We start from the raw sequence: 26,010 nt of genomic DNA, 5'->3' as shown, positions 1-26,010 counted from the left end.
AAAAGACTACACAGCAAAGTATATAATTCCATTTATGATGTTCTAGAAAAGGCAAAACTACAGGGTCAGAGAATGGGTGATTGGTGGCCAGGGCCAGGTGGGGACAAGGTTGATTACAAAGGGTCAGGAGGACTTTCTGGGGGGATGGATATGCTTTGCATCTTGACTGTGGTGGTGGTGACATGACCATGTGTTTGCCAAAACCCATAGAACTGTACGTGAAGAAAATGAATTTTACTTTAGGTAAATTATACCTCAATGTTTTTAAATCAAGAAAAAATTAGACCATAGATCTTGTAACTTCACGTGAAATTACACAGATAGTATGTGCAATTTAATACAAAATGTGCAAAGATGAAATGTACATTATTTTAGGTCCATTTTTTAAAAATATGCACTAACAAAATGCTCAGACATTGTCTTATGCACTGGAGGCATTACAGGTAACCATAGATTTTTATGTTAATGTTACTCTACAATATGAAAATACGTTTCTTATATGAAAAAGTAAATTACTTAAAACAGAAAAATAAAATGATCAGAAGCAGAGATGACAAGACTCTAGTGTTTATTTCCATGGAGGATCCATGGGTATTTGTACTCTGAGTCCTTTTCCTGCATATCACCCCCTGCAGTGCTGTTTTAAGGATTAGATTAGATACATGTAGATACTTCCCACAGTGTCTGAACCACAGTAACTGCTCAAACTGTGTCAGCTCCTGCCCTACCTCATCCTCCCTATCCAGATCCTGGTTTCCTTCCAAGCTGGTCTCATGGCCCCTCTTTATCTCCCAAACCAGGCTGGGGGCTCAGTGACACATAGCCAAGGTAGTCCCATCTCCAGCAAAGGGAGGGGGCCTCAAAGAACTGGAACATAGGAAGCTCTCAGCCCTTGCTAGAGAGTGAATGACTGTGCGGGGACCTGACAAACAGTGGGTGCTCAATAATTATTCTTTTGAGCAGACAACTGAGCATACAGCCACACCAGTGAGTTCCTTCCCACCCAGCCTGGGAGAGGCTTGGCCAAACATGGGCACAAGGGGGTAAACTCTTGGCCATGTCCTCTCTACTGAACCCCAGTTCAGACTGGGAATTAAAGCCTTTTCCGGAAGGGGCAGAAGCTGCCCCTGCAGCCCCCTCCTTTCTCCTCCCAGGGCGGGTTCCCCTGGCCTCCGCTGGCAGTGGAATGTTGTGTCGTTGGTTGCCTGGGCAACCAAGGCCTGCGTCATGGCTGCCTTCTGGGAGTACTGAGCACACTGTGGCACCACCCTCCATCAGAAGCCCCCCGGGGCCTCCTAGCCTAGTGCAAAACCATCTGGAAAATGGCAGTGCCCTGGGAGGAATATTTTCAACTGGCCTTGCAAGAGAAACTGCCTATGTGAGTGGCAGGGAGGGCTGGGAGGGCTGGGAGGGGGGCAGGCGGTGGGGTGGCCCATCCCTTTTCCCCACCCCCGGGATCTGGCTTCCTTGGGCAGTTCCTGGTAGGGGATTATTGCCCCCACTTCATGGAGGAAGAAACTGAGTCTCAGAAAGAAATGGTGATTTCCATAAGTTAGGGCAGTTAGGGCAGAGCTGGGCTCAGATCTCTAATCTGTTCCTGATCTCCACCTGTGGCTGACATCCCGCCAGAGATTAAATCTTTTGCATTTAGGTGGGAAGGAATTACTCCGTGAACTCTTGCCCTCCTCCCTGCAAACTGCACTTAAAAGGAAGAGTGGAGGAAATTGTCCCGTGCCTGCTTTGGGGTCAGCAGTGTGAACAAGGATCCCAAACCAGTCTTAGAATCTGTAAAAGGGGAGGGATTCCTCCAGGCCAGGGCTGGAAAGCCCGGCCAGATGGAATGTTGATGCATCCGTTCCGCTCCCTGGCCAGCCGGCCCTATGGGGCTGTGCACTCCCCTGACCACCTGGCTCCAGACCCCAGCCTCCTCCCAGACCCCTCCTGCAGAGGTCTAATGGGCATCTCCGTCTCAGCTTGGCCATAGCAAGGAGCTGACCTCTGCACCATCTCAGCCTTCCATCAGCAATCCTTCCCACTAAAGTTCCCCTTTGACTCCTGACTCCTTTCTCACCGACCCTGCCATCGCTCCATCAGCTCCGATCTCAACCTGCGGCCAGAACCAACCCCCCTCTCACCTCCCCTACAACCACCCTGATCAAAACTCCATTATCTCAGGGTAACTCCACCATCACTGTCTCCTGCAGCTGCCCTGCCCCTGCCGCTGTCCTTGTTCCCCGTGGCAGCAGGAGGAACCCCTCCTCTGCTCAAATCCCTCCCTCCCCCATGGTCCTCCTCAGTCTGACCCTCACAACTTCTCTGATCTCAATTTCCATCTCTCCCGTCCTTCTTTCCTCCCTCCTCTCCAGTTACATGGCCTCCTCAAGCTCCTTCTACTTAAGGAGTAGAGGCCTTGGCATTGGCTGTTTCCTGGACCTAGAATCTGTTCCTTGCAGAGATCCACACACTCTCTCCTTCTTCCCCTTAGAAAGACTTTTCAACTTCCCTATTGAAAGATATTTTTTGTCTGCTTAATTTTCCTTCTTAGCACCTACCATGTACTATCATTGTTTATTATTATTTGCTAGCTTTATTTTTGTGGCCCCCACCCCCAGAGGAATGCCAGCTCCTGGAGGGCAGGGATTTTCCTGTGTCTCTCACAGCTGCAACCCCAGTGCCTAGAACAGTGCCTGGCACAGAGTAGGTGCTCAGTGCAGTTGTTGTAAGAAGGAATAATTCAACCGCTAGGGGGGGGGCTAGTGGGAGCGAGCACTTCGGGTACTAGTGGGGAGTTTTGGGGCCCTGACGCTTCGTCTCCTTCACTCCTACCTCCTCCTTGAAACCCTCCAGGAAGATCCCCAGAGCAGACTGAGGTCCACTTCCCACCGGTGCTGCATCTCCTGGAAAGGAGGCAAGAGCTAATGGATGCAGATCGGAACCTGCGGGCCCAGAAGGAGGTGAGTCCCCCACTGCAGTCCCTGAGACTTTTTGGCTCTCATTGGAAAATAAATGGTAGTGAGCAGGGCGATGGGACCTTCTTAGCTACAAGGTCTGAGACAAGTCATTTCACCACTCTGAACCTTGATTTCCCCATCTGTCAAATGGGGATCAAATAAGGTGAGTTGTTGGTGCAAATAAATGTGCCCTGAGCACCTACTGTGTCTAGAGGTCTCACCACAACCCCACCCTCATGGGTCTAACAGTCTAGAGAAGGCACCATGCAAGTGTCCATGTGGTGACTGCTACGAGGAGGGAAGCACTGAGAAGGGGCTGTGGGAGCCCAGAGAAAACTCCTGTCTCTGCATGAGGGTGGTCAAGGAGGGCTTTCTGAGGAAGTGACATCTTAGGGATTGCTGAAAGGCAAGTCAGCTTATTCAGCAAATGAGTAGTGGGTAAGGCGGGAAAAACAGGCAGATGGAACAGCATATGCAAAGACTGGAATCAAGGACAATGGTCAAGGGGCTGGAAGACAGTGTCAGAGAGTGTAAGAAGAGGCTGGAAAGAAGGGCAAGGATCTGCTGAGCGGAGACTGCAGAGACATCTGGGCTTCCTCAGCAGTGGTGGGAGCCATGGGTGGATTTGAGCAGGGGTGCAGGGCAAGATCAGGGACAACAGATGAGAGAGGTCAGGAGTAAAACTTGGCGGGGTTGGATGACTAGAACCCCCAAACACGGCCCCCACTCCTCACTCCCCAGGTGTTCCAGACCATGATGGTGGCCCGGAAACAGCGGTGGGAACAGCTGGAACAGAAGGAGCAGGAGCTAACGGGGTCCTTTGTCCGCTTTGACAAGTTCTTGCAGGTAGGTGGGCACTGGTGTAGGAAGGCAGGTCATGGGGCACATTAAAAATCCTATAGGGGCCAGATGGGTAGAGAAATATTAAAAGGTGGGCTTACTAATACAAAGGGAGTCGTGGGCAACACAAGCACACTGCCGAAAGAATTAGAATTTTTTAAAGAGTGGATGAAAGGAACTAAAATCAGAGATTCTGGCTGAATTTGGCCCACAGTCAACCTGTTTGCTACCCCTGGCTCAACGTGCGAAAATTGGGGACGGGGAGGAAGCGGCGAACTCCGCAGGCTCCCCGGTCCTGAGGTTGTCGCTTCTTCTCCATCCCCTGCCCCAGGACGCCGAGGCCCGGCGCAGCCGCGCGCTGCAGAGGGCGGCGGAGGAGCGGCACCGGGCGGGCCGCCAGGAGGCCCAGGCGAAGCGGCTTCAGGCCCAGCTCGAGGAGCTGCAGGGGGAGCGCGCGCGGCTGCAGCGCCGGCTGGAAGGCCTGGAGCCCTGCGCGCGCCTGCTGGGGCAAGCGCTGGAGCAGCTGCCTGAGGTGAGTGCCAGGCAGGTTTTGGGGGCTCAGCCCTGGGTAGCCTCAGGGTCAGCTTTAGAATTGTGCACTGCTAACGATATGCCAGGAATCACCCCTTAATGAACACAAGGTGTATGCCAGGGACACGTTTTGTTCTTGAATTTACCTCAAGGCCCAGTGAGATGGGTCCTGTTATTGTCAACCGCATTTTGCAGACAGGGAAACAGAAGCTCAGAATGGTAACTCTTACTCAAGAACACCCAGGCAGGTGTGTGTGAGGGTGGGGAGGGACCCTGGCACTCAGTAAATATTGGTTGAACGAAACAATGAAATATTAATCACAGGCAGTGATACTTAACTAAGCCTGAGAGTGGAGGTAGGAGGGGTGGAGTAATCCTTACTTCTAGTGCAGGGGCCCTGCTCTGCTCCCATTCTACCATTGGGCTAACTGTGGAGACGCCGCAGGGCCAGTGGCGTGGGGAGCGCCGGGGCTGCAGGCCCAGGTGAGTCACCTGCCTACTCCCTCCCAGTTCCAGGAGGTCCCCGAGCTGGTGGCGCGCTTCGACGGCCTGGCCAACACGCAGGTGGCGCTGAGGCTCTCGGAGCGCCGGCGGCTCATGGAGCTGGAGGAGGCCGGCGCGCAGCTGCATCGGCTGCGGGATGCCTGGCAGGAGGAGCTGCTTCAGCTGGGCCAGCAGCGAGCGCAGCTGGTGGAGCGCCTGGAGGCGGCGCGGGAGCGCACGCTGCACGCGGTACGCCTGGCCGGCAGGGAGGAGGCAGGCGCGCAGGACCCCAGCCTCCTACCGCCAGAGAGGGATGCAGGTGTGATAAGCACAGAAGGGGCAATGCTTTCCCAAGAGATGCAGAGCGCGGCTACACAGTGGGCAAATCCAGGTATCAGAAAGCGCTTAAGGGCCTCAGAGGCCAGTCCTAACAGAACGCAAAACTTGGTTCCTGCACCCCTACCGGCAGAGCACCCAGAGCCTTTGGGGACATCTGATGGCTGGAAGTGGATGGGAGAGAAGCCCCAGTCCAACTCCAGCCAGCTCACACCTTAATCGGGAAGGTGGGGGGTGTTCCCCAGGAATCCAAGTGGATTCAGATTCAGAACACAGCAGCTGAGAAGACGCTGCTCCTGGGAAGCGCTAGGATGGCAGCTCTCAACCTGTTCCAGCTAGTGTGCCAGCATCAGAGACAGCCACCTGCCCTGGACATCGAGGACACTGAGGGCCAGCTGGAGCAGGTGAGGTCCACTCTTTATGTCATCTCCAGCCCCCAAAACTCTGACAGCATCAGGGTGCTTGAAACCCCACCTCCTCTGGGTTAAGAATGAGGCCAGTGCCCATGCCCCAAGCACCACACATGTGGGCTGGAGGGCTACCAGGCCCCTGCCTATGAGTCCTGGGTTGGTCTTGGCTGTCAGTCATTTGCTGTGTGTACAGAAGGAAGCCACAGCCCTCTCTGGGTCTGTGTTCTTGTGTAGGGCTGGGGTGTATACTCACAGACACTGCACATTTACGGCAAGAGTCCTTCTTTTGTCCCAGGATCAAACAGCAGACACAAGGGACACCAGTAAGAAACCAGGAGGTCAAGACTCACCTTTAATTAATCCCTGGCCCATGCCCCCTCATGGACCTGGGAAGGGCCAGAGCTGGGTTGTACACAGTCTTTCTTTCTAGTGTCACAAATGTCACTGTGCACTGAGCCCACCCAGCTTTTCTGTTCTTCAGGTGTGCAAGGTTGTAGACCATGTGACATACATTTACAGCAGAGGAGGGAGCTTGTAACTTCTGACACTGCTTTTGTCTCCAGGGGGAACGGAGAGTAGTAGGTCATACAGCAGTGAATATGACTGATCCAATTAGAAGGGGTTAAAACTGAATCAATGTAAGTAAAAATACAAATCTAATTATAATACCGGTGATAGCCAGCGAGAACACTGCTGACGAATGAATCATTTGGGAGGCTGGGCTGAATCTTGAAAAACCCAGAACGGTTTAGGTCAAGTTTGCTGCCCCTGAGAACCAACACTGCTGTCTTTTAAGAGGGGTTCCTACTCCCCACCCCTGCTTTACAGCATCCTGGGTGTTGGGGGGGTGGGACTGTTAACTCAGGGGCTGTGATGTGACTCTGTGTTGGGGACCCCCAGGTGAAGCTGTTCATCCTGGAGCGCTCCGCCATACTGGCCAGCCTTCGTTACGAGGCCTGAGCCAGGTAAGCAGTGGGAAAGGGGGCCCCCTCAAGGGGTCTGGCCGCTGGACAAGTGTGCATTTCCTGGGCTGCCGGCCAAGTAGCTCTCACCTAAAAGCTGGGAGTGCTGTGGCCACTCAGATTGTTGTAGGGAGCACACAAGGTGTACACAGCAAGTACTAAATAAATGTGGGTTGCATGGGACACTGATCCCTCACCCGACATGTGGCCTGGGTCCACGTCCTCCCTCCCCCAGGGCAGCTGATGTTTGTCAGGTGCTTGGAATGGGGCCTGGTGCAAATTCTAATGAATTCTAGATAGTGTTTTGTAAGTAAATAAATAGGACCAGCAAGGGGCTCACATAGCAGACACCTGTTCATGGGTATCTGCTCGCAAAGACTCCTGCATAGTGGACTGCTGAGAGCTGCTGGAGGCCATTGCTGACCTTCCGAGGACCCCACATGGGGCTAAGGCACACAGGGCTCAGAGCAGGACAGAGGCCAGGACAGGTTCTGCCCCCTGGGTGTGTGGTAGGGCAGTATTAACCTCCTGACAGCCAGGGAGGAGCAGCTGTGCCCTCAGCCCCCAGGCCCCGCATCCCATCTCCATCACACAGTCCACTCCCAAGTGAAGCCCATCCCGGCAGGAGGAAGGGGACTGACTGCCAGCTTTGGGCTTCTCCCACCTCAGGCAACGGACCTGTCCTCTAAGCCTCATTTCCTCACCTGCAAATGGAGACACCAACAGAACTCACTCTCAGGGGATCACATGGGACTGGCCACATGCTCTCAACTCACCCAGCACACTAGCTAGGATTTCAGTAGCTGGGTCTGTCCCTTCTAACTCCTTGAGTAGACTGTGCTCCTGGTCTACTAGAGGTGCTCAGTAAAGGTTTATTACATTAAAAAAACATCATTGAGCCTTAGGTGCTCAGAGCTCAGAACTGAGTGGCCACCACTCTAAACCTAGAACACGTGGAAGCAGCAGCAGCCAAGTTGCCAGCTCACGTCCTGGCCTACCTGGCCATGCTGGCAAACTCCTGTGCACCCTTCAAGACCCCGCTCAAACGTGTTTTAGGCAGAGGTGGCTGCTGGCTCTCCGAGGCCCCACCCACTCCTTTTCGTGGACAAGGCTCTGCAGGGAGCTCCTCCAGTGCCTAGCACAGGGCCAGGCACAGTGATACACAGGGAGCAGTTGCTGATGTCCTACTCAGACAAAACGAGGAGCTGTGGGGCTGGGTCACTTCCTTACATCCTCTTCCTCATCTTGCCCTTCTTGGAGTGTGCGCCCCGGCCGAAGGCGCCCCGCTGCAGCTCCTGGACACGGCGCCGATTACGGGCAGAGAGCTGCTTGAGGCCTCCACGCTGCAGGAAGCGCAGCTTTTGGGCTCGGCGCCGCTGCTTCAGGATCTGCTGCTTGGTCTTGAGCTCGGCGCAGACACGGCCTACAGGGGCACCCGGAGTGTGGGGCTGGGATGCACCTGTCAGGACAGGGATTCAGGGAGCTCAGCCTTTGGGTCACTTCCCGGTGTCTCCTCCTCCAAACTGCCGCCCTGCCCCATTCTCTGTTCATTGCTGTGGCCACATCATCTGGCTCATTTTGGTAACGCTTGAGTAAGTCTATTATACTGTACTAATCAATAGCATGGAACCTCAAGGCAAAACTGCAGGGGTTCAAACCCCAGCTGTGATCTCTTGGATCCTGGCAAGTCATGTAACTTCTTTGTGCCTCAGTTTCCCCTTGTGTGAATTATGAATAGCATCTACCACAGGGGTCCTAATGAGGAATAAATGAGTTTACATGTGTACAGTGTTTAGAACAGGGTGTAGCCCGTAAGGGCCTGCTAAGTGACTCAACAAAGGTTTACTGAGCACTCCTTGTCTCAGTGGACTGAATATTCTATGCTTGTTAGATGAAAAAAAGCTGTAGCTTAACCTTCCTTTGGCTGGAGAGAAAGCAAAGGAGGCCAGAGAGGGAAAGGACTTGTCCAAGGTCACACAGCGAAATGAAGCAGAGCAGGCCCCCAACACACCTATTCCCGAAGGTCTCTGGGAGGCTACTCACCCCCACTGCCTCCCCACTAAGCCCTGTGTCCCCATCTTCTGTGCGCCCCCTACCACCCAGCTCCTCCCTCCCCAGAGCAGTGATCTATGCAGGGATGCCGGCGACAGTCCTTAAGGGGGCCTCAGATTCTCCACAAGGGCCATGGCGCCTAATGGGACACATCACCTCCAATGAGGACAAAGCACAGGGAAGACCAGATGCCCCAGACCCAGCAAGCCCACGGGAGCCTGCCCCATGGCAGGTTGGATCAGGGGCTGAGAAGCAAGGGCCGAGAGGACACATCCACAGGGACAGAGACAAAGGGGGAGAGACACACAGAAACAAAGGCCGGAGATGTATGTGTGGGGAGAGACAAAAACAGTGAGAGAGATGGACAGAAGAGAAGAGACAGAAAAAGAGGCAAGGAGAGAGTGAGGGATGAGGGATGAGGGACAGAGTCAGAGATGGGAAGAGAGACGGGGACCTGGAGAGTGAGAGGGTGGACGCATCACAGGAAGCCAGACAGAAGCAGAGCCCGTGAGGACAAACAGGAGCGTCAGAGGAGAGCCCACAGACCCAGGAGGACTCCCAGAGTGCACATGGGGGCGAGGGTGGCCTCAGGAAGGAGCCGTGGGAACCAGCGGACAGACCGCCAAGGGGCAGTGACCAACCCTGTGTGGCGGGGGGAGACCCCAGGGGTAGGTGGCAGGCACTGAGGGGCCCAGGTCAGGCCAAAGAGCCAAGACCCCGGGTGACCAATGGACCACCCTACCTTGGCCTCGGCCCCACCTGCCCCCTCTTCGCGCGGGGCGATGCAGGTTGGATGCCCCTTCCTCCTCTGAGTCACGATCGTCTATCTTCTGTTTCTGTTTCCACTTCTGGTAGCTGGGAAGCCGTGTTAAGGAGGCTGCGTGTGGCATTGTGACGCTCTTGACACCCGTGGCCCAGGAGCAGGCCGCACCTCTAGGGGACACGCGGCAGAAGCAGTGTGACCCCACCCCGGCCCCGCCCCCTCTGGATACAGGTCCCGCTTGTAGGAGCTGCTGATGTAGCGGCCACTCTCCGTCTTGATCTTCTTCTTGTCGCCCTGTCCCGACTGTCCCACAAACCGCTTCTTCTTCCGGTCCCTGCAGGAGAGGGCGTTGGAGGGCTGCCCCGGAGGGTGGTGGCCTGGGATGACCTGCTTCCTCTCCCGCCGTTTCCACCCTTGACCCTCTCATTGGATTATTGGAGGATTTAAGGACAGCAGTGTGCCCATGGGGCACGCAGCAGGTGCTCAATAAAGGCCCATTCCCTGCCCCTCCTCACCTTTTCCTGGCAGCTCGATCTTAGGCAGCAGTGTGGGGGTCACCAGGAGTCGGGGGGCCTGGGGCAGGGCCATGGGCCCCACGGAGGGTTCCCAATCCCACTCTGCTACCTCCCGGCCCCGAGACTCTGGGTTGAGTCATGCCACTTCTCTGGAACCAGAGTCCAAATGGGCAAAATGGGTCATGAGCTGCATCTTCAAAAGACTAGTCAGCAAACAGGACAGAAGGGGTAAAGATTCCTGTCTGCACAATCAAATAAAGCAGACAGGCCGGAGGGGAGGTGTCATCATCCCTGCTGTGTGATCACACGGAGACAGGACAGGGTGGGGGACATAATCTGCTGTGCAGGATCAAATGAGGGGTGGGGGTGGATGGGCCTCCTCTCTAGGGGATCAAACGGGAGTCAGCACAGGCAGGGGGTCTCATGGCTGTGTGGGGGGCCGACTGGCGACAGGTGGGCACGGGAGGAGCACGTCTGCTCACTCACCACCTGAGCAGCTGCCGGCCCCTCGTCAGGTTCTGGGCTTCATCCCCCATCAGGTCCAGGACAGCGCTGGCCACCTGCTGCTCGAAGGCCCCTTTGTCCCCACCAACGCTCAGGCTGCAAAGGGAGAGCACAGGGTTGACGTGAGGCCCATCCGACACCACCTGCCCACCCTGGGGCCTGCCAGCCACTCACCCCCGCTCGCTGTCGAAGTCCTTGGGCCTGTAGGGGACATAGAACTCCTGGTCCCTCCTCTGGGCAGCCTCCCTCTGCCTCTTGGCTCTTTGGTCAGGTCGTGGCTGCTGCCGCTTCCGGCCCATAACCTCTGTGAACACCTCCTGGCAGAGCAGGGCCAGTGTCACACCTGTAGCCCTCAGGAACCCACCTGGCCTTCCACCCACCAGTCAGCTCCGAGGACTTCAAAAGCTTGCTGCTGCCATCTGACCATTTCCTCATCTACACATGCAGCACAGCCCCTGCCTCAAGCACTTGCAGAGGCATGGCAGGTTTTGGGGGAGGCTGGGATGCCCACTGGGGCCAGACCCACATTCTAACCCTGGCTCAGTCCTTCAGGCTGTGTGACCAAAGCAAAGCCTGCCCGTCTCTGGGCCTGGTGTTGCTCTATGCTGCATGGACTAGTCCAGCCATTTTCAACTGTCTTTTGGCCACTGAGCTCTCCATCCAAATCAAACCTAGAGGGATGTTACGGTGATGAGCAGGCCCAGGCCCCTCTTCCCCATCAGGCGTTCGAACAGGACACATGTGGTCCCCCAGCCCCGCCTTCCAGCATGAAGGCTAAGTATCTCATGCTGCCTGTGTCACACCCTTGCTGCTGCCAAGGGTCCCAGCTCTGCCCCTCCTGCCATGGCCCTCAGGCTGACACTAATGGTGATGGTGACGACACAGCTGCCACTGGAATCCTTCATGCTGTCCTGAATCTGCCCAGGGAACCCGGACCATGTGCCACAGTCACTGGGCTGCAATGCCAAGCCCACAACATTCTGAAACAGACTTCCCTGAGATTCACTTGGTGGCAGAGCAGACCTGAGCTGAGGAGAGGACATCAAGCTTATGTCTATTGCCTTAGGGTGGGGACCTCCCGTGCATTTGATGGCGATGATACCCGACCCTGCTGAGCTTCTGCATCCTGAAAGACGTCTGGCTCCCAGGATTTAAGTGAGGGATGGCAGGCGAGTACCATGGCCCCATCCTGCAGATGGGGAGGCTGAGGCTCTGATTTCCACACCCCCAGAGAATGCTCAAAGCCCTGGGACAGGCCTATAGGCTGCTGGGACTTGACCCCTCCTTCCATGAAGCCCAGGCCCAGACTCCAGGGTCCCTGGATGGGGGCCTGTACCTCCACACTCTCTTCCATCTCCTCTGCCTCCTTCTCAGGCTGCTCCTCCTGGGGGGCTGGGCTGCCTGGGCCCTCCTGCCGCCCCTGCTGGAAGCTAGTGATGGCCTTGTGGTCCTTCTGCCTCTTGGCGCGCATCACCTGGCTGCTCAGGTCCCGGCTGGAGGCATTAATCTCAAAGATGGTCTGTGGGGGAGATACCCACGTCCTTCACCCACTGGTCTCCTCCCCAACTCCACCCTCACGAGCTTGGTGGGGCCTCTAAAGCATTCAAGTCCTTTCAACTATATAGAGCAGGTATTTTCCTTAGCTGCATTTCACGATGAGAAAGGGAGGTTCAGAGAGGGGCAAGTAACCTGCTCAAGGCCACACAGCTGGGACAAGCCAGAGTTGGGATTTCAACCCAGGTTTACCTGGCTCTCAAACCAATGCTCTTAAACCTCTCTAGCTCCTTCCCCAGTTTTGCCTGGCAGGTCTGACTATTTCTGGGTAGGTCTTCCCTCACTTTTGAGCACAGATGGGGCACCCCATGGGAGTCAAGAGATGAAAGGCTATTGAAAGCCAGCTTCTCAAGCTGCTGACAGGCCTAGGGCATGTCCCTACCCTCTGTGAGCCTCAGTCTACCCATCCATAAGTGGTAGGAAATGGCTGCCACATAGGGAACCTGCTGTGGACCAGCAGAGATGGTAACAGAAAAAGGGGTGTCTCCAGAGATGCTGACAGAGCAGAACTACACACAGATCAGAAGCTGCCGGCTCAGAAAGTCCCTGCGGCTCTGTCAAGAGTTCTGGCACGTGGTGGCCACTGAGTGACCCACGCTGTGGGCTGCCGGTCCCTGCCCAGAGTGCGGTCTCTGCCTGGCCCACTCACCGCCCGTGCGCGGTACTTCCTGATGCTGTCCACCATCCGCAGCTGCTGCAGCTCCTTCTCCTCGAAGCGCGAGCCTGGCAGGACGTGAGGCGTGAGGCTGGGGCTGGTTCTGCAGGGCCCGCCCACCTCCCCACCGTGGGGACTTACTGAAGAGGGGGTGCAGGCCCAGCCCTGCCAGGTCCAGCTCCTTGGCCCTCTTGATGGACTCGGGCGAGGGCGCCGGCCGCGAGCGCACGTACTGCTGCTGGGCGTTGTCAGCCACGCGGCCCAGGCCCCGCAGCTCCAGGGACGCCTCCAGGGTGCTCTGTAGGCCGCTGTCCTCCTCGTCCACCACGCTCTGTGGCACCCGGCCCAGCACGCCGTCCATGCCCACCGCACCTGCCACCCCACCCAGAGCCCAGTCAGAGGCCATGCCTGCCCATGGCGCTACCTCCCCTTGCTGGCTAGCTCTGGCCCCTGCATTACAAAATAACCCCACAAAAGCAAGCACCGCTCATGGGCGGCTCCTGCGGCCAGGCACTGGAATGCGCTCCACCAGGGCCGATTTCACAGCTGCGGACACTGGCTGCTTCCTAAGTCCAGTCTGACGGGGGCGCGGCCCTGCCTGCTCATCTTGGCACTGCTCATGGCTGACTGCACAGCGAGGTTCTTTAAGAAAACCTCTGCCAACCCTCATAGCACTGATGCTCCACGAAGACCCATGTTACAGATGGGAAAACAGGCGCAGAAGACGGTGAGCTGCTTGCCCAGGGGTGCTGAACTGACAATGGCAAAGACAGGATTCAAACCCAGTTAGATTCAGTAATGGTAGCCGCAATATTAACACAGTTCTAAACAGTGAGAGCAGGAACAGCCATTACTGAGACGTACAAAGCACCAAAAACTGTACTTACAGCATCGCCATCTCCTCATACTCACACTCAGTGTATGAGGAAAGTGCCTAAGTGCCTATTCTTTTTCTTTTTCTGGTATGTCTCAACTTCCCATTTTGGAAAATCCACAGGAGCAAAAAGAGTGTAAAGAACCCATCTCCCACCTGCGATCCCCAACATTTTGCCAATCTTGCAGAAGAGACTGACGAGTCCACCATAGAGAGGAGGAAACGGGCTGCCAGAGGTTTAGAGACGTGCCCAGGAGCACACAGTTAAGGGGCAGTGTCAGAGCTCAACCCCAGCATCGAGTCAGCAGCCTGCCTGCCCCTCACCTCTGGATTAAGTCGGTCCTGGGCTATGATGTGCCCCAGGCTGGCTTTGGGGTAAATGCAGGTGGTCTCCCACTCAGACAACTGCCTTGGGGGGCTTCTGCTGTCCTCAGCCTGCTGGGCAGGGTCCGCCTACACCTGGCTTCCCACCCACCACTCCGCCCCTGGGGCCAGGATAGGGCCAGCGTCGCAGATGGGGCTCCCCTGGCACCACCCTCATTCAGGCCAGCCCTCTCTGCTTCTCCCAGGGAAGACCCATCTGAAAAGGACCCCCACCTCCAGTGGCCTCACAGTCCCCTCCACCCAAATTGCTATCCCTTCCTGCACCCTCACACTGACAGCAAGCTGTTCCGTGTAGTCTGCATCCAGGCACGGGGGGCCCCAGGCCAGCCAGTAATCACTGCTGGCAGCCACAGCGATGGGGACATGGGCATCTTGCAGAGCCACTTCAGCAGTCTGGGTGTGGGGCTCTGGCCAGGCCCAGACCTTAGCTCCTACCTCCCTGCTATGTGACGAGTGATTAGGTACAAGTGGTTTGGCTTTGCCTGTAAAGTTACCCTCGCTAGGTTCTCAGATGGATGCCTAAGACGATGTGCGTTAAGAGCTCAGTGCACACTAGGCTCACGGACAGAGGCTCCTGTGACTGCTGCCACCCTCTGTGGGTGATCACACCCCACACAGTCACACCCTGGGGAGGATGAAGGAAAGCTCTCAGCTTGGCCCAGATGAACTTTGGTCTCCCTCCCTGCCCTGAGCTTTCCCAAAAAGTCAGTCAAGTGCAGGATCTCATAAGCCTGTAGGGCCAGGCATGGATAAGAGGAGCAGGTGGGTGGGGCCAGAGGGAGCCAGGGGCTCCACCTACCCTGTGGCTTAGCCCTGCCTCAACATAACCCCAGGAAAAGGCAGACAGTACAGCCAACTGTGGCCATTTTCCAACACATGTCAGAAATCTGGATTTTTGTGTGAAATATAGGATATTCTCCTGATGTCAAATCCAGCTCCCCTCCTCCCAAGGCCAGGATGGCTTCGCCTCCTCACCGGCACCATGGAGGGACCCCAGCCCTGTCCCAGCCTCTGCTTACCAGTGGGCTCCTCGTGGGGGCGGGCGAGGGTGAGGGCGCGGCCCAGGAACAGATGCAGGTCCAGCAGGTAGGGGACCTCGTCTGGGGCCACCAACGAGTAGGCTGTGCCACTTCGGCCAGCCCGGGCCACTCGGCCTGTGGGAAGTAGAGGTCAAGTTGGAGCAAAGGCAAAGGACCCCACAGCCCAGCAGAGTCCCACCGGCCCAACCCTAAGGGTGGGAGCCAGGCCAGGGCCCACACCACTGACTTGCGGTCCCCACCTACAAAAAGCGAAGGGGCACCGATGGCAGCTGGCAGGGTTACCCATATGAGAGTGTGAGCCAGGACAGTGCGCTGGGAAGTCAGCAAAGATAAAGACAGGGCACTGCTCATTATCAGTGTCAAAAGCCTTCAGCATCCCTGCTTTGGGGGATTTCCCTCAAAGAAATACCTAAGGATGCAAAGATTCACATACGGCGATGCCTACTGGAGCTCTGCCTGCAGCCCCAAGTTGGAAACCACTGAACAAGGGGCAGAGCCAGCATTTCCCTTAAGAGGACTGGCTAATTAGCTGATGGTCACATGGTGGGGACTGTACAGCTGAGAGGGCCTGGCAAACTGTGGCCAGTGCCCAAATCCAGCCCCCGACCTGTTTGTGTAAATAAAGTTTTTACTGGCACATAGTCATGGTCCTTCACTACATACTGTCTAGGGCTGCTTTCATGCTACAACAGCAGAGATCAGTGAGAGACCGTGTGGCCCTGAGGCCTAAGATAGTTACTATCTGGCCCTTTATGGAAACAATTTGCCAACCCCGTCATAAAATGACATTTGATGGTGAATGAAAAACACACTGGATGTACACACACACACCACACACACACACACACACACAAAAGGTTATAGGAAACAACGTCCAATGTGCTTCTGATGTGCTAAATCCACCAGTAACATGATTTTTCGGCTTGTTTCTGCATCTTGCAAAAACTGGGTGTCACCACTTTTGGAAGATTCATTTGGGGTGGTCTGATTTACAATGTTGGTCACATAGTGCATGAGAAATTCCCTTTGGAGGTTCTGGGGACCCCTCAAGGAACATGCAGAGCCAGTTCCTCCAGAGCAATGGAAGCTGACATGCAGCAAGCAGCAACTAATAGGGAGACAAGCCCCCGAGACCCACGACTGGATACCTGGGTGGAGGCCTCCCTTGCGCCACAGCTGAAGCTGAATCAGTTCTCCCAGGACCCACCATGGCAGCCAAAGTTTACTTATTCAACAGTGTTCAACCACATGCAGAACAAGGCACCTGCCAGACACAGACACACACACACACACACACACACGCACGCACACACACACACACACACACACACACACACACATAACATGCACATCTATGAGTTAAAGCAGAGAAAGTAGAATGGTAGCTGCAAGGGAGGAGGGGAGGAGGGAATGGTGACTTATTGTTTAATGGCGACAGTATGAGTTTGGGATGATGAAACAGTTCTGGAGCTGGATAGTGGTGGTGGTGGTCACATAACAATGTGAATGTACTTAATGCAACTGAACTTACACCTAAAGATGGTTGAAATGGTCGTTGTATGTCATGTATTTAAAAATTTTAAATACAACTTAAAAAAAAGAAGTGGCACTGGCAAAGGACACACCAAATTGACCCATGTCACCAGAGAGGCAGTGAGGGGCAGTGGTGAACTGGGGGCTCCAATCCTAGCAGCCCCACGTTCCTGCCTGTACAACACCCAGACAGTTATGAGCCTCCCTGGCCTCGGTTTCCTCACCTGTGACGAGGAGGTGGCGCTGCTGGCACCCACGACATGGGGTTATCATGAACAGGAAGGGCAAGTAACTGCCTCCAGCAGGCCCAGGGGAGCCTGAGTGACTGTCAGCTGCCATCTCAGCTCCAAGACAGGCATGTGACTTACTGCCTTCTGGGAGCTTTGCTTCATTTTCTAATTTTCCTATTGTGTTCATGCCTCATTTTTATAATTGAAAATTAGAGTGTTTGGCCTGGGAGGGCTAAGGGGGAGGTGAGGGCCCAATATACTGACTCGACACAGGGAGGCGGGAGGTTCTGTCTGCAGGTGATGCAGCAGGAGGCAGAGTAGTCGGTGTGTTATTTAAAGGTTGCAAAGGTACTTTGGAGAGGAGCTAAAAAGACAGATTCAGGAAGAGGACTGTGGGAAGGAGGGGCTCACGGGCACATCAGTACCGCGACAGGAGAGGGTGTGGGAGGAAGGTCAGTACTGGGAAATCCAGAAGGCAGAGAAGTACCTCCGTAGAGCTGTGGGGCTGCCCTTTAGAATCATGCCTGGAACAGATCCCTCAGGGATGCTAATTTGTGGGTCCCTTCCCTAAGCCTTGGTTTCTCTAGAGGAGCAGAAGCTGAGCCTTGTGACCTCAGCTCCCACCAGGACTTGGTGCCCTGCCAGACGCAGTCCAGCCCCAGGCTCCTTACCCACTCGGTGCAGGAAGAGCTTGCCCTTGGCAGGGAAGCTATAGTTGATGACGTTGTCTAGCAGCGGGATGTCCAGGCCCCGGGCTGCCAGGTCAGTCACGATAAGGGCAGAGCACTTGCCGTGGGTGAACTTGGCGAGGTTGATCTTACGGGCTGTCTGGTCCAGGGCGCTGTAGATGTGGGCACAGCTCACCCGCTGGGTCATCAGCAGCTGCTCAGGGTGAAGACAAGAGGGAGGGTGGGGCTAAGGTGACTTGCAGGAGCTGCAGGAGCAAGAGGGCCATGGCATGGAGGGAAGAACACGGCCTCTGGAGTCAGGCACCCTTGGTTTGAATCCCAGCTCTACTAGGTGACTCTAGTGAGGCATCTTCATTAGTACAAATGGGCTTATATCAGCTCCCACCTCTCTGCAGGGCTGTCTGAGTATCAAAAGGGATGTTGAGAAGTCTCCCTTAGGAAAGTTGCAAGTGCCACCCCAGGACACAAATCTCCTGACTCTTCCACTAATAAGCTGTGTGACCGTGGCAAGTTGCCTAACTTCTCTGTGCTTTCACTTTCCTCATCTGCAGAATGGGGAGAAAAATAGTTCCTTCTTTAACTTTGTTAAGAGGATTAAATGAGTTAATACACACACAAGGCTGAGAACAGGGCCCAGAACATAGGAAGCACCCTGAAAATGCTAACTGCTCTTTAAAAATTACTACCTTGGTTTTACTCATCAGTGACCCCAGCAGCTGCATGGAGGAAGCACCATTAAATGTATGTTGAATAAGTGAAACCCAGTGAACTGTGTCCCAAGATGACAAGCCCAGGTGTGGCTGACCCAACTGGGAAGGGACCCCAGGAACTGTGAGGCACGGGGCTCACCCACACTTTGATCTGGCCAAGGGTCACAGGTGTACATGTATGGAAAAAAGTAATCAAGTTGTTTGCGTAAGATTAGGGCACTTGACACAGCCTATAGCATGCAGAGTAGACCTCAACTTTAAAAGTAAACCACATGGGACATGGAAAATCTCTAGAAAAACAATAGGAAGGCTGGGATATGCTTCAAAATAACTTGGTTGGAAGTGGAATAGATGGATCAAGACTGGCCGTGAGTTGATGACTGAGTACCTGGAGAGTTCATTAGGCTGTTTTCTTATGTTAGTACGTGTTTTGACATTCTTTATACTAAAAAGTTTAAAAGAGTAAAAGTACAAGCCCTTGCCAGGCCCATGTCCTGCTCTGGTGCTGTCCTCTGGTGGCCGCACATGGAACTGCAGCTCCCGGCCCCTGATGCAGAAGGTGGTCCCGGGAGGGTGGGTGGAACCGGCGTGTCTTCCCCAGTCTGGCTCTGTCAGGGCCCGCTCACCTCGCTGAGGTACTCAGCATGGTGCTTCGTGGCCACAAACACCACGGTCTGGTCCTGGGGCCGCACCACGTTGCGCAGAAAGTGGAGCAGCACGGCGGCCTTGGAGTCTTCGCGCACAAGGAAGAAGGACGTCTGTAGGGAGAAAGGGCCGGATGGTTGGCTCACAGGGCTGGGCCCTGGGCTTGGGAAGGGGCACGGCGGTACCCTCACCTTGAGCTGCTCGTTGAGTTTGGCATCCACATCTAGCCGGATGAGCACAGGCTCCGTGAGGCCTGCAGTGGGCATGGGGAAGGTGTGGGGGGAAGTCACTGACGGACAAGACCCCCCCAGGCCTCGACCGAATCCCAGGCCCCAGCCCTGCTCCCCGATTCACTCACCCGCCCGGGCGAACTCCACCAGCAGTTTGGGCAGTGTGGCGGAGAAGAGGACAGTCTGGTGGCCTCCGGGGAGGCGGCCGATGATTTCCTGTAGCTGCTCTGCAAACCCCATTTCAAAGAGCCTGGAGGCAGAGGGCAGGACGGGGTCAGAAGGGCTTCCACTCCAGCGGGTGCCGAACTTCAGTCACCCTTGCCCCCACCACACGTCTGCTCTGTGGACTGGTGTTTGTCTCACATGTTTGTTTCACTCAGCTCACTTTTTCTCTGTTTGACAACCTCATCCTAAACAATGAAGACCTTGAAATCTGGAGTCTGTTCTCAGTTATATTTCTTGCAAATTTATGTGACACAATGAGCCATCCCTCTGTGCCAGGCATGATCTAAGTACTTCACAAATATCAACCCTTAGTCCTCCCTGCACCCCTGGGAGGTGCATGCTATTTTATCCCCACTTTGTGGTTGAGGCCACCTAAGCCCTCAGTAATCTGCTGGGGTTTGGCCCCACCCCTATCTGGCTCCAGTCTATGCTCTCAACTTTGTCTTACTTTTTCTCTTTCAAATCATGTGGTTGTTGATTTATTATTTTCAGTATTTGTGAAGTAATTTAAAAAGCCCTGTTGGTCCAGGGAGCCCCATCAGCTCTGTGGCTGTCTATGGTCTGTGGCCCACATTTGGGGAAATGCTGCTTTGTCTGTGGCCACACAGACGCTTCCTGGCCAATCTCACCTCCCTCTGCTTTCCTGGTCTCGGGTCAAGCTTGACACAAGTGCACGGGGTGTACCTGCAGGCTTACCTGTCGGCTTCATCAAATACCACGTACTCCACGCTCTGCAGCTTCAGGTTCATCTCCACGGCCACATGCACCAAGCGCCCAGGGGTAGCAATGATTCTGGAAGGGGTTGGAGGCCAGGTTATGTGGGGCCAAGGGCACCAACACAGCCTTCCTCTCACTCTCCAGCTGCTGGCCATCTGGGAAGGTGCCCCAGCACATCACCTCCAATCCACAAACTCACATGTCAGGATTTTCATGCAGGGCTGCAAACTGGTCTTCCATCCTACGGAGAAAAGGAGGTGTCGGCTTGATAGAACAGGTCTCTTTAGTTCCTCTCCATTCCCTTAATGAAAAGCCCCAGGGAGTCCCACACCCTGACTCTCAGTTTGGAACCGGGGAGAAGCTATTGCTGAGAAACTAGGCAGAGACAATGTTATTACAAGTTACAAGCTCCAAAGCATAAATGGATGGATACAACAAAGAATTCCCCAAAGAGATAGCCTTGGCTCCAAACCCACCTCACTCCCTTCTCCCCAGAGTGCAACAAAGCTGTCTTGACCCACAGCACCACCTAGCAACAAACCCTGGAACTGCCAGTTCCCCCTAGAACCCTGGTTTCCTGGATCTCTGTCTGGTTCTTACACCTTTTGTACATATCCCTAACTTTAGTCCTCCTCTCAAACAGCCTTGGGACACCTGTAGGAGCCAGAACTCTGGGCCAGGCCTTGCCCAGGGAGGCATTTCTGACAATCATGAGCTGTAGAGATAACAAGTTATAATTTATTTTAGGCAAAGGAGTACTGGAAAGCTGAACACTCATCTCAGAATCAAGCGTGACCAGTGACAGGGACCCTCAGTGACAGGGACAGCCTACCACCCTGGAAAGACGGTACCAGCACATCAGGAAATCATACCCTTTCCAGTTCTGAGTCATTACAAACATGCCTCGATTTTTGTGAGTTCCACTTTTAAACAGCCCACAATTAGGCATACCGAGACACACAATGAAGCCCCCATTTTAGGTGACCCTGTGTGCTGCCAGCAGCATCAGAACCTTTGTCTCGGTTGCAGTGCTAATTTCTTTTGGTATTTTATGTGTCCCTTGTTAGGTTTTTTAGGACGAGCTGAGAAGTTGCAGTTGCTAATAAGCACAGGGGCTCAGTCAATCTGGTACCCTGGAGGCGGGGGCAGCCCTGTGGGGTTCTTGTGGCCTGGGTGAGGGTTCTTACTTGTCCCCGCCCAGGATCAGGGCAGTCTTGAGGCCTGTGAACTTGCCCAGCTGTGGAGAGAAAGAGACTGTGGTGAGAGAGGGTCGAGGGAGATGACCCAGCCCACTGAGGCCCCTACTGATCCCTGCTCGGTCCTGCTGCCCCCAACCCCGGCCCCAGCACACCTCCCTGGTGAACTTCATGGTCTGCAGGGCCAGCTCTCGGGTAGGCGAGAGGACAAGGGCTCGTGCCCCTGTCTGGGCACTGTGCGTCTTAAGCCGCTCAAACATGGGGATGAGGAAGCAGGCCGTCTTTCCACTGCCTGTCCGGGCCATGGCCACCATGTCCTTGCCGTCCAGGATCACTGGGATGGTCTGAAGAGAAACGCATGGGTCAAGGGTGGGGCCAGCTCCTGCGACCGAGCACCACATGATCCAAAGCTCCAAGTCGCTGGGGAGTGGGTAAACTGAGGGAGCTCAGTGAATGGAAGGAGCCTGTCACCCAGCCCTGATCTCATTCTTGCCATAGCTTGTTTGCACACTTCCAGCGATGAGCTGTTGTTCACTAGCCCCAACTCCTTCCACTGCTGGGACATCCATCTTCAAGTTAAGCCAGATTCGACCTCTTTCTAGTCTTCCTGGTTGCACAGAAATTTGTTGTCTCCTTGTCTGTTAAATGTCTAAGGAGCACACTTATGAGCCCCAGTGATAATGGGGCACCTGGGAGCTGCCTGTGCAGTGGGCAGCCTTGGGGAGGCTCAAATGGAAAAGAAGCCCAGGGCTATCTCTCCTCCGCTGGGTCCAGCTTTTTCCACGAGGGTAGTCGGCAAGTTGTGTGGCTTTAGCCAGAATAAGAGAGGGTGTCAGGTGACAGCTGGGACTAGGGTGTCAGGAGGCCAGACAGGGGACCAAGTCAGTCATCCCCTCCTCCCAACCCCCAAGAGCCTTCTGGCCCCATACCTTCCTCTGGATGGGGGTCGGCACCTTGTAGCCCTTCTTCATGATGCCTTTGAACACGGGGTAGCTCAAGCCTGGGAAAGACATGGGAACGGGATTCCCCTCACACTATAGAAAACTACACAGAACAGAGGACCATTCCATCAACAAATCAGTAGCAAGAAAACAAAGAAAAGCAATGGAGCAAAGCAGAGATGGAGAGTTACGAGATGAATCTGCTGACTGTGGGCTGTGACCCTTACGTGGATTCTGATTTGAACACTTTTCATGCCATGGGGAAGCAGGGGGTGGAGGGGTGGGGGGTCTGAATGCTGACAGGTCTGGGACGGTTCCAAGGAGCTGTTTGTGGGTTTCAGGCATGGGGAGGTCCTGCATCTCTGGGAGATATGTGGGAAACATTTAGGGATACAAGGAGGGGGTGTCTGGGATTTGCTTTCGAGTCCTCCAGGATAAAGGGCCAAGTTGGGGGGCAGGCGTAATAGACTATCAGAACTGTTGAAGCTAGTGACAGCTACATGGAGACTCACTGTCCTATTTTTTAATATTTGAATTTTTTTATAACTAAAAGAAAAGGGAGTTTTATAATTAAGTGATGAGGGCCCAGGTTGGGTGCAGGCATGGGTGTTGACAAACGGGGCATGTTGTGCTTTAAGGGAGAGGAGGTTGCCTCTGGAGACTGAATGTGATTTGGGTTTATGGAGATGGGAGGACAGTGGGAGGCCTGGAGATAGGAAAGCGACAGGGTTTTAGCTGTTCTGGGTCAATCCTTCATCTTTGTGATTCAGAAAGGCAAAATATGTAGATGTTTTTAATGTTTTTCTTTGACAACTGACGAGGTTTAGAATATTTTTAATATATTAACTTACTGTCTGGATTCCCTTTGTGACCTATTCATTTTCTTCACCCAATTCTCTATCCAGGTGTCTTTTTCTTATTGATTTGTAAACGCTCTCTATATATTCAGGATATTAACAACTCTTTGTCCCATAGGTTACAAATACAACATTTAATTTACAGTGATTTTTTACATACACATGTCTAATTGAAAAAAACAAAAAAAAAACTAAATGGTGCTCAGGTCACACTAAAAAGGCCTTCTTTTCCTAAGATTATAAAAATATTCATCTTGATATTTATCTTTGCTCCAGATGCTACTGATTTGTAAAGAGCAAGAAAGAGTTCAGCTTTATTTCCAGCTAGGCAGGTGTCCCCAATACACCCAACTATTCCAACTCCTGCCCTCTGTTCTGAATTATTGTTTTGTTGTGCAATAAATCTCCAAATGTCTTTGCCTGCTCCCACACACCGAGTCCTGCTCTAGCTGCTCTCTCATTGTGTCAGGACCAAGCCCCCCCAGAGAAGGCCCTGATTGGCTTGGAAACAAAGTCTGCTGTCTTGGTCTACCCAACACCTACCACAGTGCTGGGCCCAGAGCAGAGAGTGTGCTGACCCCCTGCTATTACTCCCCAAAAGTCCCTGGATGCCTGGCTCACTCACCCATGGACTGGAAGCCTCCTGACTTCTTCTTCTTCTTGTTCTGGGCTCGCACCATCTCCCTCGTATCTGGCTCCACGTCTGAGGCATATTCTGAGGTGGGGAAAGTGAGCAGGGGTCTTCCAGGTCCCAGCTAAGGGAGGAACAGAGGCAATACCACTCCAGGCACAGTTAGATCCTTGGGGGCAACGAGGGGGCCTGTCCTGTTGCCAGTCTCCCCCCATTAAAGCTGATGACTCTCCTGCCAGATCGTATGACTTCTGTGCTAAAGGGCTGTCCTTGACTGGGCCAGGATGGGACAGGGGACCAGAGTGTGGGCACTGCAGACAGACCTCCTTGGGCTCCACCCCTGCTTTGTCACTTGCCAGCTCTGAGACCTCAGGCAAGGGGCTTAATCTCTCTCAGTCTACGTCTCCACATCTGGAAAGCGGAGATCAATTGGCCTCACAGGGTGTTGTAAAGACCCAAAAACAAGTGTAAAGCTTAGCATGGTGCCCAGCACATGGCTGGTGGTATTGGTATCATCATCATCATCTGGCCTGGTCAAAACCCTTGCAATTAAAAACTTTATAGAGACCGAATCAAAACATGTACTAGTGGGAGGTACTAGACTCTTCCAAGTTGCCTTGTCCCTGCCCTGGCCCCCAATCTCCTTTCTGACTTTGGTCACCCCTCCCCAACTCTGGTCTCTCATGCTGGCCTTGTTTCTGCCCATCCAGGACCCACGTGTCCTAGCACACCTAAATCCCACCCAGACACCTCCTATGGGGAGCCTTCTAAGACTACACAGCTGTCCCCCTTCCTCTCAGAAATAACCTTTCTGGGACACTAATTCAGAGTAATGGCTAAAATGTACATGGCACATACTATAGGCAGGTGCTTCTCTGAGCATTCACATAAATTAACCCATTTGATCTTCACAACAAACCTGTAAAGCGGGTACCATTATTTTGACCATTTTACAGAGAAGAAAACTGAAGCACAGAGGGAAGTGACCTGTCCAAGGTCATATAGCTAGCAAGTGGGGGATCAGGGATTTGTACCCTGGCTTCAGAGTCTATGTTCCTCCCACTGTGACCCTCAAAGGTCCCCTACAACCATCTAGGTCAGAGGTACCGCCTGTCTAGAACAGTCCATGAGCTAAAATGGTTTTTACATTTTAAAAGATTGTAAAAAAATTAAACAAAGTAAGACTGACATTATATGGCCCTGCAAAGCCTAAAATATTTACCACCTGGTCCTTTACAGGGTCAGTTTGCCAACCCTCACTCTGGAAATATGAAAATAAAGTGCCTGGACTACATCAGTGCCCAAGCAATATTTACTGAATGGGTGCAAGTATGAACACTATCATTTAATTCTTTCAATGTAAATCATTTGCCTTCTACAGATGTGCCAGGGAGGTCAAGGCAACTTATCCAATGTCCCACAAGCCAGTAAAGGATTGGGGCACATTTGAACACAGGGCTGCACGGGGAGTTGGGGGGGCGGGGAATAGTAGAATGAGATCCCATCAGCGCTCTGCCTTGGAGGAAAGTAGATCTTGCTCTTCATATAAACGCCCACTCTTTCGTCTACTTACCAGAGACTACTCTGTGCCAGGCACCAGCTGGACTCAGAGAAAGGAGTAATAATGGGCTACAGCTCTTTTGTCCCCTTGGAGCTCACAGCTGCCCCCTCCCTGCATTTGCATACAGTTGGCGCTCGGCAATGGAAAACAGCACAGGCCCTGGAACCAGTTAGTCTGAGGCTTGAATCCTGGATCTCCCACTCACAAGCCTTGAGGTCTTGGTCAAATTCCTTAATCCCTCTAAGCCTCAGTTTCCTCTGGAAAATAGGGGTGGCGGTATTTAGCTCACGGGGTTGGTGTGAGGATTAAATGACAAGGCTTGTAAAGCTCTTAGCACGGAGTCTCGCACGTAGTAAGCGGTCAACAAACCCAACTTTAATTTATTATAGGTTTCCCGGAGTTTTGGGGGCGTCACTACCTCAGGTCACGAGCCCCGCCTCTTCTTAATTAACCTACCAAGAATTCCCCAAACTCTCAAAGGCGGATCTTCAGCACCAGCACTTTCTATTGGACCAAGGGGCACTACGACCCGCCCCTCCGGTGAACGTAGCCAATGAGGGGCGCGAGACCAAAAGCCGGCCCGGAAGGCTCGCGGGCCGCAGCGCCAGGAACGCGGCGACTCTGGCAGTGAGCGCCTGGGGCGTGACAGGCCCCGACACACATGCTCAGGCTCCCGATGCCCGGCCAACCGACCACTCCCCACCTTCGGCGGTGCTCACTCCCCACCTGGGGAAGCTGAGGCCGCCGGGCGCTGCGCGGAGCCGGGGCTCAGACTCCAACGTGGGTTCCCAGCGCCGCGCTCCTACCTTCTGGGCCCGGGCGTCATCTTCCGCCTGGATCTCAAACTCGCCGTCCTCTGAGTCGCTGCTGCGGGCCTGGGAGGCCGCTCCTCGGTGCTTCCGGAGCCCCTTCTTCTTCCTCCGCTGGGCCATAGCAGCTCGGGACCGGAGTCCTGCAGCCGGGACCGTCGCGGCCGCCATGCGGGTCGGAG

General features: G+C 54.2%; 2 protein-coding genes across 2 annotated transcripts; one reads left to right on the top strand and one right to left on the bottom strand.

The window, feature by feature from the left end:
* Positions 1–1,322: 1,322 nt before the first annotated feature.
* Positions 1,323–6,576, top strand: CFAP73 (cilia and flagella associated protein 73). Its single transcript, XM_057492552.1, has 7 exons — positions 1,323–1,378; positions 2,852–2,954; positions 3,693–3,797; positions 4,123–4,323; positions 4,833–5,054; positions 5,387–5,545; positions 6,452–6,576. The coding sequence occupies exons 1-7, from the start codon at positions 1,323–1,325 to the stop codon at positions 6,509–6,511; spliced, it is 906 nt and encodes a 301-aa protein (XP_057348535.1). The 3' UTR covers positions 6,512–6,576.
* DDX54 (DEAD-box helicase 54) lies at positions 5,870–26,010 on the bottom strand. Its single transcript, XM_036929306.2, has 20 exons — positions 25,826–26,010; positions 23,453–23,582; positions 21,959–22,029; positions 21,185–21,373; positions 21,021–21,070; positions 20,033–20,074; positions 19,813–19,908; positions 19,020–19,141; positions 18,853–18,914; positions 18,643–18,774; positions 17,289–17,499; positions 14,834–14,968; positions 12,698–12,928; positions 12,551–12,624; positions 11,684–11,866; positions 10,522–10,664; positions 10,330–10,443; positions 9,558–9,662; positions 9,308–9,420; positions 5,870–7,972 (listed from the first exon to the last, which is right to left on the bottom strand). The coding sequence occupies exons 1-20, from the start codon at positions 25,997–25,999 to the stop codon at positions 7,740–7,742; spliced, it is 2,610 nt and encodes an 869-aa protein (XP_036785201.2). The 5' UTR covers positions 26,000–26,010; the 3' UTR covers positions 5,870–7,739.

This window comes from Manis pentadactyla, chromosome 14, assembly GCF_030020395.1.
Source record: "Manis pentadactyla isolate mManPen7 chromosome 14, mManPen7.hap1, whole genome shotgun sequence".
Taxonomy (NCBI): Eukaryota; Metazoa; Chordata; class Mammalia; order Pholidota; family Manidae; genus Manis; species Manis pentadactyla.
The sequence above is the reverse complement of the archived record's forward strand: the minus strand, read 5'-3'. Positions and strand labels throughout refer to the sequence as shown.

Excerpts from the sequence above, each read along its gene's own strand:
- DDX54 (XM_036929306.2), bottom strand. The coding sequence starts at position 25,999 with ATGGCGGCCGCGACGGTCCCGGCTGCAGGACTCCGGTCCCGAGCTGCT. Across the intron at positions 18,915-19,019 it reads GGTGGAGTTCGCCCGGGCGG|GCCTCACGGAGCCTGTGCTC; the intron begins GTGAGTGAATCG and ends TGCCCACTGCAG. Across the intron at positions 11,867-12,550 it reads GGAAGTACCGCGCACGGGCG|ACCATCTTTGAGATTAATGC; the intron begins GTGAGTGGGCCA and ends TCTCCCCCACAG.
- CFAP73 (XM_057492552.1), top strand. The coding sequence starts at position 1,323 with ATGGCAGTGCCCTGGGAGGAATATTTTCAACTGGCCTTGCAAGAGAAA. Across the intron at positions 3,798-4,122 it reads GCTTTGACAAGTTCTTGCAG|GACGCCGAGGCCCGGCGCAG; the intron begins GTAGGTGGGCAC and ends CCCCTGCCCCAG. Across the intron at positions 5,055-5,386 it reads GGGAGCGCACGCTGCACGCG|GAATCCAAGTGGATTCAGAT; the intron begins GTACGCCTGGCC and ends GGTGTTCCCCAG.